Below are 13,790 nucleotides of genomic sequence, written 5' to 3'. Positions count from 1 at the left end.
GGTGCCTATGAGAAAATCCGAGGCCAAACACTCCCTGTGCATTGTCTGCAGGCATCAAACACCAGAGGGCCGTGTCTGAAACCTAAGGGCACTCTGGCTGGGCTCCACACCAAATGGCTCCACACTGAGTTCTGACATTTTCTAGGTTAGACCGTTTCCAAGGTTCAGAGAGCACGTTTTCAAAAAATATAAGAAACCACACAAAACTGGAAAATGCTAACATACCTCCCCAACAAGGCCACACATATGTACAGTAGGCATTTCTCATCCTGTCTTGAAAACGATGGTAATTTGTTTTCTTCCATTTTATTTCCTTTCCGTATATAAAAGGCTGTTGGTTTTCACTCTTCTTCATTGATTAGAAGTAAACATTATTTGATCATTTATTTTTATAAAGTATACATAAGGTTTTCCAGACAGATCCTGGAGGCGTCCCTTTCTTCTCCCACCTGCGGTGTGGTACGGACCCTAACATCCTTCCATCCCGGGGGGGATGAGGTGATTTTTGTCAGCTTTATTTCTTGTCTCCCTACAGAGACTATTCAATCACAGCAAGTGAAGGGTTTTGCAGTGCTAGTCCCAACATACGGGAGAAAGCATATAATTTCTAGTTATTTATAGCTGTGTGGTTTGCTGCCTGCCTTCTTTATAGCTAAGCCACACATTTGAATTGAAAAAGTCATGGTCACCTGGAGGTCAAATGCAGATCGCAGCCTTGATTCTGAGGAAATGTGTGCAGAATGAGAAGAGGAACCAGCAGCCTGTTCCACTGGAAAACTCAGGCTTATGCATGGCGTCCTCGCCCACTTAGAGTTAATTGAATGGCATCTCTTTGCTCGGAGGTGATTGGTTCTACAGATGCTCTGTCTGAAGTGCTGCTAGTGGGAGAATAAATGCTAAGTAAGCTAGAAAAAGCCCTTCCACTGAACGGCTTTAAGACTTTACGTACAGAGAACTATGCACTGGGACTGCATCATGAATCATTTCCTGACAAGTCTTAATGCTCTAACCAGGCACTGCTAGATTGTAACTTCTCCCCCACAAACACCAACACTGAAAAGCACCACAATTTTCAGGACACTTATTTGTCATGACTGCTCTCCCAAAGGCCTCTGCGCCACAGGGTCAGCGAGAGGCCTGAGACTGAACAGTGGTCTTATTCATAACCATGGGTTCCTATCTCTTTGAAAACCCTTTCCATCTGAGGTGAAGAACTTCCTGTGTCTCAGCAGCTTCGGACGTCAGTTCTGCATCTATTTGACTTAATACACAGGCCTCACCTCCATTCCCTGCAATGCAGTTCTTGTAAAATAGTAAAGTTATTATGTAAAGATTTGACCAGCTTATATTTCGAAGGTGAGGAGAGCGTTGCCTGTCTGTGTGCTGTCTCCATCAGACCGCATTTCAAAAGCAGGCAGATAAACTCCATGATGAAGACAAAAAAAAATTACACCATTTTTTCTGACTTATTTTTTATTTTATTTTATTATTATTATTTAGTATAGAATAAAGTTTATTCAGGGCATGGGGAGGGGAGTCAAGAGGGTAGTAGAGGCAGAGAAAGGCAGAGTAGAGAAGTAGAAGAGTGGAGGCTGGCCATGAGCACACGGAGAAAGGGGGAAGGGAATGGGGAGAGAAGAGGAAAGGGGCAAGGGGACAGAGAGGGAACAAGAAGAGAAGAGACCAAGAGGGCAAGAGCTACTTATTTATTTTATGAATGTGAGTGCTCTATCTGCATTTATGCCTGCAGGATAGAAGAAGGCATCAGATCCCAGTAAAGGTGATCGTGAGCCACCGCATGCTTGCTGGGAATCCAGCCCAGAACCTCTGTGAGCGAGCGCTGCTGAGCCATCTCTCAGTTCCTGTTACACCGATTTTGAGTCAGCTGACTGACTGGGGAATTTGCCCCATAGGTTAACCCATTTCTGTTCTGTTGAGTTGTAAACCTTGGCACAAGGGCTTCTTTGCGACTTGTCACTTTGTTTCAGATAATTCATTCTGCCCACACACATGTTTAGCAGTGTTCCAGATCCCCTCCCCCTATACACCATTATCTACATACAGTAACTATCAGTTTTCCAGAGTTTGCTAACTTTGTGCAGAAAGCAGGGTACATAGATCACCTCAGGCCTGTGGGCTCCAGGGATCTACCAGGTGCTCCCACTTTTCCACCATGATACAGTATACCACGGTACCAAGATGTACCTCTGTTCCAGTCTAGTATTCTCTTCACCCCTGACCTGACTGAGAGTTGTAACTACGTTCATATATAGATTTGTGGTTCACAGATGGGAGATCCTGTTAAAGTATAAGGATGCCTGTAGCCTTTAACTATCAACAGATGTTTATGACCCTGTTAGACCACCTTCCTAGATCCGAGATGCTGTTGTTCTTTGACTATAAGATCAGATGTCTCGGTGTTTTTTTCTAATGTATTGTAAGCTACGGTGGATACAGAAGGTAGACCAGCAAGCTCGGTTAATCATGGTTTACCTGCATACCCCTCCCCACTTCCCCGTTTGTTTCATCCTGGTCTCCATTAACCTGGCTATCTGTAGAGATGCTGGAGACCCTTGCTTCTTGTTTACCTCTATCTTGGCATTGTGTTTCTGGTCTTAGGTCCATGATTACAGCATATTGGGGGGAGGTATGGCCCCATACATGGTTAAAACAGGGGAAGAGATGGCTTTGTCCACACATAGTGTGATCCAGTAGTCCCGAAGTAGTTTTTTATATCAGAAGGTTATGATTTGCAAACAGTAGCTGACTCATGCCAACATGAATAGGGTCTACCAGTGAAACCCTCAGCCATTGTCCTTGGCTAGTTTTGGGCTATTGTTTTAAATTATTCTTCATTTGTTCTTCTAGCTGTGAAATAATAGCCATCAATTTGTTAGCACATCATGGAATACTAATAATGGAACTATGCTATTCTCTTAGGCTGCCAAACTATATTAAAAATAATTATTTGGCTAGGCATGGTTGGCGCACTTCTTTAATCCCAGAACTCAAGAGGAAGAAGCGAATGGATTTCTGCAAGTCTGAGGCCAAGCTGGGCTTCAGAGTTACTTCCAGGCTAGTCATTATAGTCCCATATAGTGGGACCCTATTTCAAAATAATAATAATAACAGTTATTATTGTTTAAATAATTCCTGCACAGATATGTACTTCTTCCATTAGCTACTTGATAAAGGCATGGAAGTGCATCCTTTTTATTAAAGGGCATGCTTTTCTGTCAGGCAGTACAGTCACTATCCTATCTACACACTGCTGCAACCACAGACAGTAAATTAGTAGGTAGTCATGACTGTGTGGTTGCCATGGCAGCCAGCATCCTAGGAGAGGGCTCTGTTGGTGATGTGCCTGCTATGTAAGCATGAGGACCTGAATTTGAACCCCCAGCATTGGAATGCAGGGACTGCAACACAGGAGGAGTCTGGAACCCTGGTGCTAGGGTAGAATGTGAAGCCAGACTAGCCAATGGGCTTGCTCCAAGTTAGTGAAAGACCTGCTTTTAAAACAAACAAAAACAAACAGGTAAATAAAAGAGGGAGTGGCCAAGGAAGGCACCTTATACTGGCTTCTGGACTTTGCATACATCTACATAAAATGGAAAGCAGCCAGCAGCAACATGTCTGCTTTAATACAAAGGTTACATTTATTAGCCCAGAGTGTGACAATGCTACCACTATGCCTCTTGAGAGACTCAGCAGGATAATGTAAGCAGGCCACCTTCTGTAATTTACTTACAGGATCAGAGATGTGGTAGGTAGGATTAAATCTCAGCATATGAGTGAATTGGGAAAGGTTGCTCTGGAAGGATGGGGTAAATTTAAATTCACTGTATCCTTAAGGCTTTAAGAAGTTAAGGGTCCATCACCGCTCACTATCAGAGTTTTTGTGATACGACTGGTAGTGAAGACTGGCGTTCTGAACTCATCTGTTAAATATTGAGTAGTTATGACTGTTCATGTCTTTGTGAACCACTGGTAATGAAGTCAAGGAAGCTTCCACCAAACTAACAAGAAACAATACCCTACAGCGAAGCGAGTCTGACTTCCAGTTACTATTACTCTTGTTTTATGTCTTTCTGCCTGGTGGTTGTTCATATTCAGACTAAAGATAGCATTTAAGTGCAGGGAATATAGCTATGAATAAAAATTATGCTAGCATTCATTCTTCTACATTCATCTCACATATCTGATAAAAAAAAATGTCCCATGTCAGTACAAGTTCATAGACATAAAAAGAAATGTAGCTTGACTGGTGGAAGAGTAAACAGAGCGTAGATTATATTTTTATTACCTTCTGTCCACGTAGGACATTCATAGCGTTCCCCAGCAACTGTGATCGAACTGGCCGTAAAAGAAGAGAGGCTCAAGAACACACCTCTTTAAAATCTAGTGTGCTGTTGAAAGATCACTCGCTTCTATTTTCCTGTTCTGAATGGCTCATCCAACTCAGACTTGGTAGGGGTGGCCGCTATTTAGGTTTTGAGTGGAATGTACTAAGAGTTTTAGCTACTTTGAAATTAGAGAGAGGAAGGAAACTTTATATTAAAAAAATGTTTTTGCATATGTATCGAAAGATGGCCTAGTCGGCCATCACTGGAAAGAGAGGCCCATTGGACTTGCAAACTTTATATGCCCCAATACAGGGGAATGCCAGGACCAAAAGAATGGGAATGGGTGTGTAGGGAAGTTGGGGGGGGGGGTATGGGGGACTTTTGGGATAGCATTGGAAATGTAATTGAGGAAAATACGTAATAAAAAATATTAAAAATTAAAAAAATAATAATAATAATAATAAAATTTAAAAAGCTACAAAAATAAAAAAAAATGTTTTAAGTGGAGATGGCAGTTTGAAAGCCTTGTCACGTAGAGATTAAATTTTCCCATAAAGTCCTTCTTTACAGGTTTATAGTTCACTCATACATAAATTACTCACGGTGCCATAGCCCATAACTCGTAGCCATTTCAAGGGACCGCATTACTAGCTCTCAATCAAATAGAATTTTCAATGATAAGGCAGTGAGTTATGTAAGTCTTCACTGTTATCTTTGCTTGCCATTGTCGTATAGATAAGCTGCATTCTGCCGGGGGTGGGGGGGGAAGAATATATCAAATAGATGCTATCCGTGGGGAATTTTGTCTAGGAATCACTCCCTTGTGTTGTAGTTTAGATGGTCAAGGGCATTACACCTGACCCCCCACCACACACACACACACACACAAACACACACACACACACACCCAGCATACACAAAACAAAATAAGTAAATCTAAAACTAATATTAAAAGAAATGGTGTCACCTTGCAAATCGAGGAGTCAAATGGATATGAAAACTGTAGGGATTTTTTTTTTTAATATCTTGATTGTCAGTGTGAGGATGAACTGGAGCCCAGTCAGTCCTCAGTCTCCTTATCTATGCATTCAAGCAACCATGAGTCAAAAATAAATGCCTCTGTACTGAGCATATACAAGCTTTTTTTTCTCGTTTCTCAAACAATACAGGAAGAAAAACCACTCCCTTTAATGTTTGTATTATCTTCAGTTATATAAACAGTCTGAAAAAGGACAGTGTAGACATTAGATACTCCAAACTATATACAAATATACAAAAGGGAGGTGGGCAAACTGGAGTTTGCTCTCTATAGCGAACCCTGGAACCAACCGCCTCTGCACACACCCAGGGACAGTTAACCTGCGGGGAGCTGGAATCACAGTGAGGGAAATTGGTGTATGAAGAGTCGGGCTTGATCATTCCTCTCTGTGAACCCTCTGAGCTGCATAGTGACTTCAGCCACTCCCAGGAACCTCAGTGGGTTTCACTTTTTTTTTCTTTTTTTTTTTAATGATTTTTTTAATTAGATATTTTCTTCATTTACATTTCAAATGCTATCCCAGAAGTCCCCTATACCCTCCCCCTGCCCTGCTCCCCTACCCACCCACTCCCACTTCCCTGGCCTTGGCATTCCCCTGTACTGGGGCATATGATCTTCACAACACCAAGGGCCTCTCCTCCCAGTGATGGCCAACTAGGCCATCTTCTGCTACATATGCAGCTAGAGACACGAACTCTGGGGGTACTGGTTAGTTCACATTGTTGTTCCTCCTATAGGGTTGCAGACCCCTTCAGCTCCTTGGGTAATTTCTCTAGCTCCTCCATTGGGGGCCCTGTGTTCCATCCAATAGCTGACTGTGAGCATCCAGTAATTTCCTCACGTAGTGAGGCCTTTCCCAGGGGACAGCAACTACAGAAAATGGTGTCATGTTCTCAGGATAGTATTTTTTTTTGTGAGAGACTATGCACCATGATGACTCAGAAATCGGAAGTAAGCCTGTTCCCCACCAGCCAGAAAATAGACATCCAGTGGATATTAAGAAGACCTAAGACTGTACAGTGGGTACTGTGACCAGCACTGGTGAAATGAACTCTTTTACATGAAACTTACTTTCATAATATTCAGCTTCCTGGGCTTTAGGTTTAGGTAGCGTAGTTTTATTATGAGAAAACAGACACACCCGTGTCCCTTCGTGTATCTGACCAGCAGAGGAGGGAGACTGCAGAAGGTGTGTGTGTGTGTGTGTGTGTGTGTGTGTGTGTGTGTGTGTTTTAGCGCTCGCAGGAGCACACATACATATACATTTATATAAAGAATTCTACACTGAGGAATTTCCTTCTGTGATACTGGTAAGTGGATATGATTATGGATACTGGTAAGTACATGATTGACTCCAAGCCATGGGAATCAGTATGTTCCCAGTCCATGGGCAAAGACCGGTGTCTCAGACAAGAATCCAAAAGCACAAATGCCTCCCTTTGCCTTTTTGTTCGGTTCAAGCTCTTGGAGAAGTGCCTGAAAAGATCTTCAGATCCAATAGCCAAACTTATACAGAAACACCCCTTGCATGCCTACAACAAAATGACGATTGACTCTGGCATCCTGTAGCTCATTCAAATTGGCCCATGAAATTAACTAGCATAGCGTTATACCTTCATGAAGCAGAGTAAATGGTAATAGCACCATGTGTTCATTTCCATGTTCCTGTAAGAAATCTATTTGAAATAACCCTGATACCCGTAAACATACCCCACTTGCTCGTATCCTGATTATTATTTTATTCTTATTTTTGCAGGCCTACGTTTTCATTTAGACCAATCAAGGCAGGTTTTGCTAAGGGGAACCATAATCAGATAGTACTTACAGCAGATTCTGTCTGTACCTGTGCATTCCCACTGTACGGAACAGAAAGCGCAGTTTGCCTGGTCACCTCCGCCTCTTACTATTCTATTTACTGGTGTTTACTGTAGCTTCTCATTTTCACTCTGCCAGTAAGAGGGGAAAAGTGGTTAGGTCCATGGGAAACAAGTTTTGATAAGGTGGTTAGGAAACACGTGTGTATTAATTTGCTTGAGGTTGTGCAAAACAAATATATTTGTCTTTGTTATCTTTTCTGTTACATACAGTACTTAAAATTGCAGATCATTTTTCAGTCATTCAGGAAAAGAAACCATATATTTTATTTACTTCTGTATTCTATGTGGACTATATATAAGTTGAATTTTTCTGGGGTTTGTTTGTTTGTTTGTTTGTTTGTTTTCTGGAAAATGTGTTGCTTTTCCTGTAGATGACATTACATAGTCCTGTGTTCTAACTTATTTTCAGTGAGTTAGAAGTAAATATATCTGAGTTTTCCCCAAGGTTAGCATAAAAGAGTTCTGTAGGACATAATGGCAGGCAATAAAGGCACCGGCGTGCGTGGAGTTACCCTGTGTGACTAACACTTAATTGTAGGATGCGAGGCATGTTATCACCCCTAGATTAAAATCCTGGGATGCAGAGTGCTCGGGTCACTTGTCACGGCTCGGGTACCAGCGGGTGTAAAAACATTGTTCACACCTAGCTGGGCCTAATTTCCAAGTCCTGAGTGGACCTTCCTTCCCTCTCCCCATTGGGCAAGTATTCCCTTCTGTATCAGCTAGATGAGGACAGATGTTTGAGGTTCCAGGAATAAGCCTCCGCCTCCCTCCTTCTGCCCGAATGCCACACCTGGCCAGACATTTTGGATGCTGTTAGGTTTTTTGGAAAGTTAACCAGTGACCACAGAAAAAGGAAAGAAATCAGAATGCAATGCCTCTCGTGTTTATTGAAACACACTCTGGTCTCTGTTAACATGGCCAAACCTTTGATTCTAATGTCAGTCGTTTTCTTAAATATATAGACAAGGTACTATCTTCATGTGTGACTTAGCTGTGACTTCTCATCCAGTTGCCATTGGAGATATTGCATCCCAAGCCTCTTTACTCCAAGAATTTGATGAAAAGTGTGAAGAGAATATGCAAAACAGTGGTTGATATTGTTAAATGAACATTGAAAGTGATTTGAGGATGGTGATATCATTTCCTGATAAGGGGGAAACCACGTTCCTTTTAAAAACTGTCTCTTTTCCTCTCTGTCTTTCTTGACTCGCTTAAATACTTCCAATTCTTGCAAATCTCGACTCATTCGTGAATTAGAATATTTTTGTTTTATAGTTCAGCCTTCGGTTTTAGGAGCATCCCTGTCGCCACGTAACATCACAGTGAATGTGGCAATTCAGGTGCTGCCTGGTGGTATTGGATCCAAGAGAGAAATCGCTGTCTATTTGACGAACAGTGCGATGAATTACTGACTGTTGCCAAGCGTGTGAAGGCTGAATGTCCTTACGTGGTTTCAAAACTGCACTTGTTGATGTTTATGGGACTTCCTGTCGTGTTCTAGCTCTCTCATGAAAGGTAGCGTCGTAATTAAGCTGTCTAAAATACAATGTGCTGAATTCCCATCTCGCCGAGATGCCTCAGTTTTTGCAATAGCCTTCTTCTCAGATTCCATTGGTGTCTGTGGGACTTATAATGATGCTGGTGATACCCTTAGCTACTTTCCAGATTACAAAATAGCCAAACCGAGCGTGAGGATTTGATGAAACATGGCCATATTAAGCAGTGGATGCTGGAGGAATGCCTGTCTGGGCAAGGCATTTTTAATGCTATAGTTTTTAAATGTGCTTTTCTTGCTATGTTCTACAGAGGTGAAACTTGCTCCTGCCATGGTAAAATGTCTCTGGGTGCTTCTTTCGGCTGCATTGGCATCTACTGTGTGCTCCTCTTTCACACGATTTCTCTATCCTGGGAAATGACTGGCTTTCTTACAAAGGTTGGGCATCCTGTGTCTCTTCTCAACTTGCCTCCCATCTCCTTTCTAGTTCCCACGACAGCAGCCAGCACCCCCGACGCCGTCGACAAGTACCTGGAGACACCCGGGGACGAGAACGAGCATGCCCATTTCCAGAAAGCAAAAGAGAGGCTGGAAGCCAAGCACCGAGAGAGAATGTCCCAGGTAGGGAGGAATCTTCCATCCTCTGTTGTTTTGTTATATAGGGAAGTCTGCGCTCGCCTCTCCCTCAGCTGGATAGACATAAAGTTTAATTTAAATGTTTGCTACAAGGCCACAGATTGTAGGATTCCCCCCACATCTATCCCTGTGCACGGTCATGTCAAGTAAAGGCAAGTACAAGAGGATTTTGAAGCACAGATCCAATCCTCTGCTTAAAGAAAAGTACTCTGTGAAGATGGTGTGGTGAGGGCTGTTAATTGATACATTGTAGGAAACTTTATCTTGTGTGTGAGTCTCATGATAGGCTGTGTACTTTAAATGTGTATTGTAAGATTGACTTAAAGAATAAAAAGGAGTAGTTCAAATCAGTAAACTAGTTCCTGTTGCCCACTAAGCTCAAGGATCTGAGTTTGATTCCCAGAACACACATTTAAAAAGCCAGACCTTGTGGCCTCTGTTTTTAATCCAGGGCTGTGGGGGCAGAAGACAGGCAGCCTGTCTAATCTGTCTGGAGAGGTCCAGCCCCATGAGGTAAGCTGTTTCCCAGGAAGTGTGGGGTACTAGAGGAAGAACACCAATACCTTTAAGCTATGCCTTATTCCTTGGGCCAAATCCTAGCTAACTTCTTTATCAGGCTTTGGGTTCCAGGCTCCAACCCTGCAACAGGCACTATTGCTTTGTGAAATGTCCCCATGCCATAGAACTACCGCCCAGCTGAGCCAACCAAACTAGCTCTTCCTAAACTTACCTCAAGTCTTTACTCCATCCCCTAAATGCGTTCTAAGGTGTTGCTCAGTCCTCCCGTCGGTCCTCCCATCAGTTCTCTGCCTGAGATTGGCCCTGGCCCTGTGTCCCTGTAAATCACTGGGTCTCCTTCTTGGAACTCATCTCCTGGGCTGTTGACATCCCAAACAACAAGAAAACCCTCATTTTAAGAAGAACTAATGATGTATCTCAAAAAGCAGGACAAGGTTGCTATTTCTTCAAAGACGACTAGCAATAAAAGGTGACTAGCTATAACACTTGGCCCTACTCTGCAGTTATAACCCTGAGAGAAAAGGTTTTTTTTTTTTTTAAAGATTTATTTATTTATATGTAAGTACTCTGTAGCTGTCTTCAGACACTCCAGAAGAGGGCGTCAGATCTCATTACGGATGGTTGTGAGCCACCATGTGGTTGCTGGGATTTGAACTCCGGACCTTCGGAAGAGCAGTCGGGTGCTCTTACCCACTGAGCCAGAGAGAAAAGGTTTTACAACCACACTGGACCACAATAATCCTGGCCATGAGCTATCATTCGCATCCTACCAGTTGCCCACGGGGAAAGCCTGAAGGCCGTTGAGCTAGAAAGCCAACTGAATGCAACAGGCAACTAAAAGCAATCCTCTGGAAAACTAGAACTGTTCACATTTTCTTTTTCATTAGAAAAGTCATTTAGGCCAGGCAGTGGTAACTTTAATCCCAGCACTTAAGAGGCAGAGACAGGCAGATTTCTGAGTTTGAGGCCAGCCTGGTCTACAGAGTGATTTCCAAGACAGCCAGGGCTACACAGAGAAACCCTGTCTCGAGAAAAAAAAAAAAGAAAGAAAGAAAGAAAGAAAGAAAGAAAGAAAGAAAGAAACAAGAAAAGTCATTTAGGAAGGTGTGGAATTGGGAATTACTACAATTCCTTCCTTTTTAGACTCAAGACTGATCTCATTTTCTGAAGCTTTCAGAGGCTGCCCTAGGCACATAATGGGGCAGAAGGCCAGAAGAAGTGTAATAAACACTGAGCACTCCCGTGATGTTTCCAGCCCCTGCCAGGGCACCCTGACCCCAGCCTTGCCTCCAGCTGGAAGCTCCTCCCTCTCTGGTTCCTCTCCTCTCTGGGCTCTCTTTGCTCTTGATATTGGCTTATTTTAGAAATGCCTTTCTCCTCTTCTTCTTCTTCTTTGTTGTCGTCGTCGTCGTCGTCGTCTTCTTCTTCTTCTTCTTCTTCTTCTTCTTCTTCTTCTTCTTCTGCTGCTGCTGCTGCTGCTGCTGCTGCTTCTTGTTCTTCTTGTTCTCCTCCTCCTCCTCCTCTCTTCTTCTTCTTCTTCTTCTCCTTCTTCTTCTTCTTCTTCTTCTTCTTCTTCTTCTTCTTCTTCTTCTTCTTCTTCTTCTTCTTCTTCTTCTTCTTCTTCCTCCCACCCACAAATCTCAGCAGATCCGCTGCTGCACATCTTGCTTGACTCAGGGCAAGTGGTTACTCGAACCTTTTATTTGATTCTAAAGATTTGTATAATAGTTTATTTATTGGTGGTTTCTATATCATATGTTCTACTACACTCTAATTCCTTTTAAATCATACAAAATTATATAAGGCATACCAACTTTATATTTCCTCCTTAAATCCATGTGAATCATTTTTAAAAATATTTTTTCACTGTCTCCAAGATATTTCTATGTAATTAAGAAAATTAGTTTCAAGTAGTGTGTTAGCTTCTGACATGATATGTTGTGGAAATAAGAACGCTGGTAAGCATCTATTTAATCCAGGGTTTAGTTCATAAATTTCCGGGAGACTTTCTCCATCTTCACATCGCAGATCAGAGACTACTTAGCTGTAGTCATTCCTAGAGCAGAGAATGCATCTGGTAGTCCCCAGTGTTACAGCGTTAGCTGCCATCTCTCGCTGTAGTCTCTGCTGCTCAATTCCAGGGACTTTTTGACTTTGAACTTGTCTGTCTCTTCAATCTCTACTTAGTAATCGTCATTTTCTCTGCATGACATAGCCAGGCCTCTAAAGAACCATAAATCCTGATAGAATTGGTGCCTCTCTGCACACAGTGAAAAACTGCTGGACAGGGACCCACAGTGCAGCCCTGAAGTTCAGATTCAGAGGACTTCAGGTTTTCAAATTCGGAACCTTCCAACTTGACTTTTGTTGTAGCTTTCAATTAGTTTTCTGGGTTAACCCCCAAAATATTGGACCTCCTCTCTTTCCGCTGCAGGGGCAGGGGGTTAGGGAAGATGATATTTGTATTGATGTTGATGGCCTAGTGATCTGAAGATCTTGGTTACAGTGTGACTGGCATGTGTCAGATGCAGATAAGCACACATGCACAACCCAAATGCGCTTCATCACTGTATTAGTGACTTCTTGGTATGCCAAGCAACCTGATAAGAGCAACCTAAGAAAGGAAGCCTTTGTGTGGGTGTAGAATTCCAGGGTACAGTCCAGAGTGACACAGTGATCATGGTGTGAGGCAGGAGCTTGAGGCAGCAGCAGGTCACATGGCACCTGCAGTCAGGCAGCAGACTGCATGCCTGCTCTCTCCTTTGCCTCCTGTCCAGAAACCCCAGCCACAGCCCAGGGCTTCTTAAATTTAGGGTGAGTCTCCCCACATCAATTAACCTAATCCAGAAAATCCCTGCCCCTGACATTTCCAGAGACTTGTTTCCCTAAATCCCATCAGGCTGGCAAGCAAGATCATTGGTCACACTTACTTCTATATCTAGTCCATTTAGTGTGTATGCAGAATGAAGTCCTTCAAAACAAAAACTTGCCCGATGCTGAGTTTTTTAATAAATTCAGTGGCATCTTAGGGACATCTACTGGTACTGACCCTTGACTTGCCTGTAGATAGATGGCCCACTCTGCAGCAACACACTGGGCCAGGAGGATAGTAGGCTCATCGTCATTCCTCGTCCATTGGTTACTCTCACAGCTTTCTTAAACTGGTCTATAGAGTGAGATTACTGAATACAGAGCCTGCTGTAATCAGGCATCTATTAAACCAGACAGACTCTGTAAAGCACTTAACCCAGTAATATTATCTATTACCAGTGTACCCCAGTAAAAGCCACTGGATAAGGGGGTAAATCTTCTGCCTACATCGTATCTGTAAGTAGTCCTTCAGTGATGACATAGGCCATGGATGTGTGAGAGTAGAAGATGTTTGCTAAATTATTCTGAAAAGTCAACATTCAAGTTCATTTATATAGTAATGCGTATTTTCAATACATTACCTAGGTAAATCTTAATTATTTCATGGATCTGCAATTCCAAGAGGGTGATCCAGGTTCCGAATGTCTAAGATAAGATGATAGCAAAGATACATAATGCGGGGGAGTCAGTTTTCACACCCCATTAAGACATTTAGTTTCTATCTCAAACTAATTTTGAGATGTCTTGCCTGAGGAATTCTCTTTAGAACATCGCCACTCGGGAACGTTCCCTTCCATACAGGAAATTGAAACATTTTTCTTCCCAGGCTCATCTATAAAGCGAAGCATCTCTTCAATATCTCCTCGTCCACCGCTGCCCTTTATTAGCTAATAGAAATACTCAAGTACCTGGAACCGTTTGTACATTTTCCATGTATCTTGTTCTCAAGAAACCAATTTAAAAAAAAACAAAAAACAAAAAACAAAAAAAACCTCTCGTGCTGA

General features: G+C 42.6%; 1 protein-coding gene across 6 annotated transcripts in view; it reads left to right on the top strand.

The window, feature by feature from the left end:
* Window positions 1-13,790, top strand: part of App (amyloid beta precursor protein) — a 228,973-nt gene that overhangs the window by 137,266 nt on the left and 77,917 nt on the right. For all 6 annotated transcript variants that reach the window (XM_029470477.2, XM_029470476.2, XM_029470475.2 and 3 more), the window contains one exon: window positions 9,248-9,381. In XM_029470477.2, coding sequence (XP_029326337.1) covers window positions 9,248-9,381 — 134 coding nt within the window. The remainder of the gene's footprint in view (window positions 1-9,247; window positions 9,382-13,790) is intronic.

Source organism: Mus caroli, unplaced genomic scaffold, assembly GCF_978045245.1.
Source record: "Mus caroli unplaced genomic scaffold, Mus_caroli_1 scaffold_17, whole genome shotgun sequence".
Lineage (NCBI taxonomy): Eukaryota > Metazoa > Chordata > Mammalia > Rodentia > Muridae > Mus > Mus caroli.
The sequence above is the reverse complement of the archived record's forward strand: the minus strand, read 5'-3'. Positions and strand labels throughout refer to the sequence as shown.